A 3,372-nucleotide genomic window follows, 5' to 3' on the forward strand; every position below is an offset into this window, starting at 1 on the left:
CCGACTACCAATGTTGATGACGAGGAAATAACTTATAGGCAGTGTTTATTTAGCCGGTAGCATGTCTATTCGTTTACAAAGCATTTTAGTGATGATTGGTGAGGGCACACACCTCACCTACCTTTAAGGATAGGCAAATTCGAATTTTAGCCGGCTGAATAAACGCAACTTATATGCTTGTGTCCATTCCACTTACAGCTTCCACCGGTTTACGCTGGTAACAGGACAGGTATACTGCAGGCTAACAACCGCAGACCCGACCCCCAACAACTCAAGGCTTTCACAGTCACATCACGTGATCTACCCTGGGCTAGCGGAGGCAAAATGTCATCTTATTGTAAGTGAACTATATTGAATTAGATCTCCACGTAATTTCGTTAATAATGCCTCGAAAACATTACAGTGCGAAGGTCATTCCATCGGATTCGAATCCAAGGAAGGAAGAACTTCCTTTTGAGTGATCCCTTCCCGAAAAACGAAATCATTCCCTTTAGTTACATCGTAAACCATGAAACTGATCATGGAATTCACCCTTTTCATTGTAGAATGCTTAGCTTTAGGAAGCCCATACGAAACTCCTTATCTTTATTTACGATTTATAATTAATGCAGGCCAGTAACCAGGGTGTTTCTATATTTCGATCGAATCCCCCTTTTAAGCGATGCCCTTCTATTGCACCAAACGGTCAAAATGATGATGAAATTCACCATTTACATGCTAAAACTTTGACCACTACAAGGGCACCTATGCGTCTCTCTGGATATCTGGTACAACCCACCTTCAGAAATGCTGGTTACGCGCTTGCATGTACTTCCTTGTATTAAATTCACTGGAGGAAGGCAGTACTTGTCTGTTTACTTTGTTGTGTTTCGTTAATATAGTGCCTAGCAGTAAAGTGAACATTATGTTGCTGGATTCACCCTACGCATATTCTACGTCACATCTTGGACAACAACCACAAAGGTCGTGGAAGTTTAACGTCTATAACCAGCGTGCTAAGAGTGGATTCAAATTTTGGCTCGAAGAAAAAAAGCCAGTAAATAGTAAGTCAGGAGTAACATATCGTACATAAATTTGGATGTCCTATACAAAAGGAAAAAATATGAATAATAACTGTCATTATCATTATAATTTCATCATCATTATCATCATCTTTATAAACATAATATTAATAATTGCATTGAACATAATCATTATAATCACAATATCATCGCCATTACCATTAAAGTTACTATTACCATTGTATCATCATTATCATCATCATTTATTGCCATCATTATCTTCATCCCCATCCTCATCATTATCAGTATCAGTATGATTATCATCTACATCATAATCTTCATAATCGCCTACCCTTTTCATTATCATTACCATTATCCGCGTCATTATCATCCGCGCCAACACTACCACTGTTTGCTCATAGATTCGAACTATTTCCAAAACAAATATAATGCAAATGTAATACGTATCATAAACTTAAAAACGTAAATCATAATAGATTAGTAAATCCCTTTTAAGCGATAACGACGTTTCGACCGACTTCCAGTAAATAAATTCCATATAAATTCAAATTACAAATAATCAATTGTGGTGATTAATAATCATACTTTACATGAAGTGGTAAGTAAAAGAACAACCGAGGAACTAGACTCTGGAATTATTTAGATTCAGAATTTACGATCATAGCTGCAAATAGTCTTATTACTAAGCCACAAATCACACTTAGCTCAGTTATGATTATTTATTCACAAGTCATGTAAAAATGTGCAACTCATGTATAATTTCGATTTTCAGTATCCATTAATATTTTATTGTGTGTTTTGATTGTGCCTGCAACAATTGTCCATCAGTAACAATATTCTGAAGATGAATTAGCCATTAAATAAGCATTATCATTATTATTATTATTATTTTTATTATTATTATTATTATTATTATTATTATTATTATTGTTGTTGTTGTTGTTGTCTTCAAATTAAGGGGGAATATTTATGTCAATACATTACATACATAATTTATAAAGATTTCCCAAAGATATTATATCAACTCTTAATACTGATATTGTTTTTTAACCCAATCAAACGAAAGGGGAAAACATTTAAAAAAATATAAATAAATTTACATATTCGAATAGTGTCATCTGGTTTGCTTATTTTAACTGTATAACTGCCTTATCAACGAAAGCTCTCATCAATTTTGTTTGGCATATTATCGATAAAACCGTTTTCAGTACATGTACAGAGAAAATATTTTAGGTTCATTTTTTTCGTTATTGTGATATTGAAGGAAGTTAGCCGTTAACACTGTTGAATAAATATAATATAAATCATCAATGGTACATATACGGTGTTTATTAAGGACATGATGGAACATCGTAGGCTACCCTGTAGCTTTTCAACGAATAAAGTCCTATGAAAAATCATTGTGTAATAAAATGCCTCCGAAGGGATTCGAACCTGCGACCTCTCGCTGACAAGGCGAGCGTCATAACCATTAGACCACGAAGGCTTCATGGTTGACCAGGTCCAAATACCCGTCGGGAACATTGTATTACACAATGCTATGCCTCAAGAGGGCGTTCGGCCAGATAAATCTGGAAGTACGGCTAGAAATACTGTCGTATATTATATATGATATTGAAGGAACAGGGTAGCCTACGATGTTCCATCATGTCCTTATTAAACACTGTATATGTACCATTGATGATTCATTATTGTGGTTATGAAAAAACATGGACTCTAGTACTGTATGCAAAATTAGATAACAACCTACGTTTCTTGTTCATAGCAAAATTAATTTCAAATCCCTCGATTCCGACTTAGTAAAATACAAAAAAAAAAAAAAAAATTATTATGGGCCCGAATTTGGCTTTCACTTCTTGAATCTATTAAGTCCACTCAGTATTCACCTCAATCATTTAAAACTAAACTTAAATTTGAAAAGATTGCTAAGAACCATCCGTAAATTAAACTCGACTTACCCATCCGTTCCTCTTGGTTCTTTCTTGGCTTGTTGGTGCTGTTTTTTATTTCCTGATTGTTGTTTTCTTTTTTTGTGATTTATTTTTATTTGTACAGTTTACTGTAGTTTAATTTAGTTCCGGGACCACCATACGGCTTTATGCCTCCTCGGTTTCCGGCACTTGTTAGAAATTTCAAGTGAATAACGTGATTGAGTTGAGTAAGTGATGCACAGGTCCCTTGTTTATAACATACCGTACATGAACATTTGTTTTTTTTTTTATTGTTCTCTACAATGTGTTTTCTGTATCCTTTTCATTATCTAATTATTACCTGTAAGTTAAGTTATAAATTCGCCTTCATCTTGTATACTTAAGGTAATTATTATTATTATTATTATTATTATTATTAT

At 33.9% G+C, this 3,372-nt stretch overlaps 1 protein-coding gene across 1 annotated transcript in view; it reads left to right on the forward strand.

Annotated features, from left to right (window-relative positions):
• Nucleotides 1–3,372, forward strand: part of LOC117113110 — an 8,870-nt gene that overhangs the window by 3,519 nt on the left and 1,979 nt on the right. Inside the window, exons 3-4 of the mRNA XM_033256352.1 lie at nucleotides 199–337; nucleotides 882–1,043. Of these exons, the coding sequence (XP_033112243.1) occupies nucleotides 199–337; nucleotides 882–1,043 (301 nt within the window). The remainder of the gene's footprint in view (nucleotides 1–198; nucleotides 338–881; nucleotides 1,044–3,372) is intronic.

The sequence above is a fragment of the Anneissia japonica genome, unplaced genomic scaffold (assembly GCF_011630105.1).
Source record: "Anneissia japonica isolate Jap-2015-1 unplaced genomic scaffold, ASM1163010v1 scaffold287737_len543101_cov190, whole genome shotgun sequence".
Lineage (NCBI taxonomy): Eukaryota > Metazoa > Echinodermata > Crinoidea > Comatulida > Comatulidae > Anneissia > Anneissia japonica.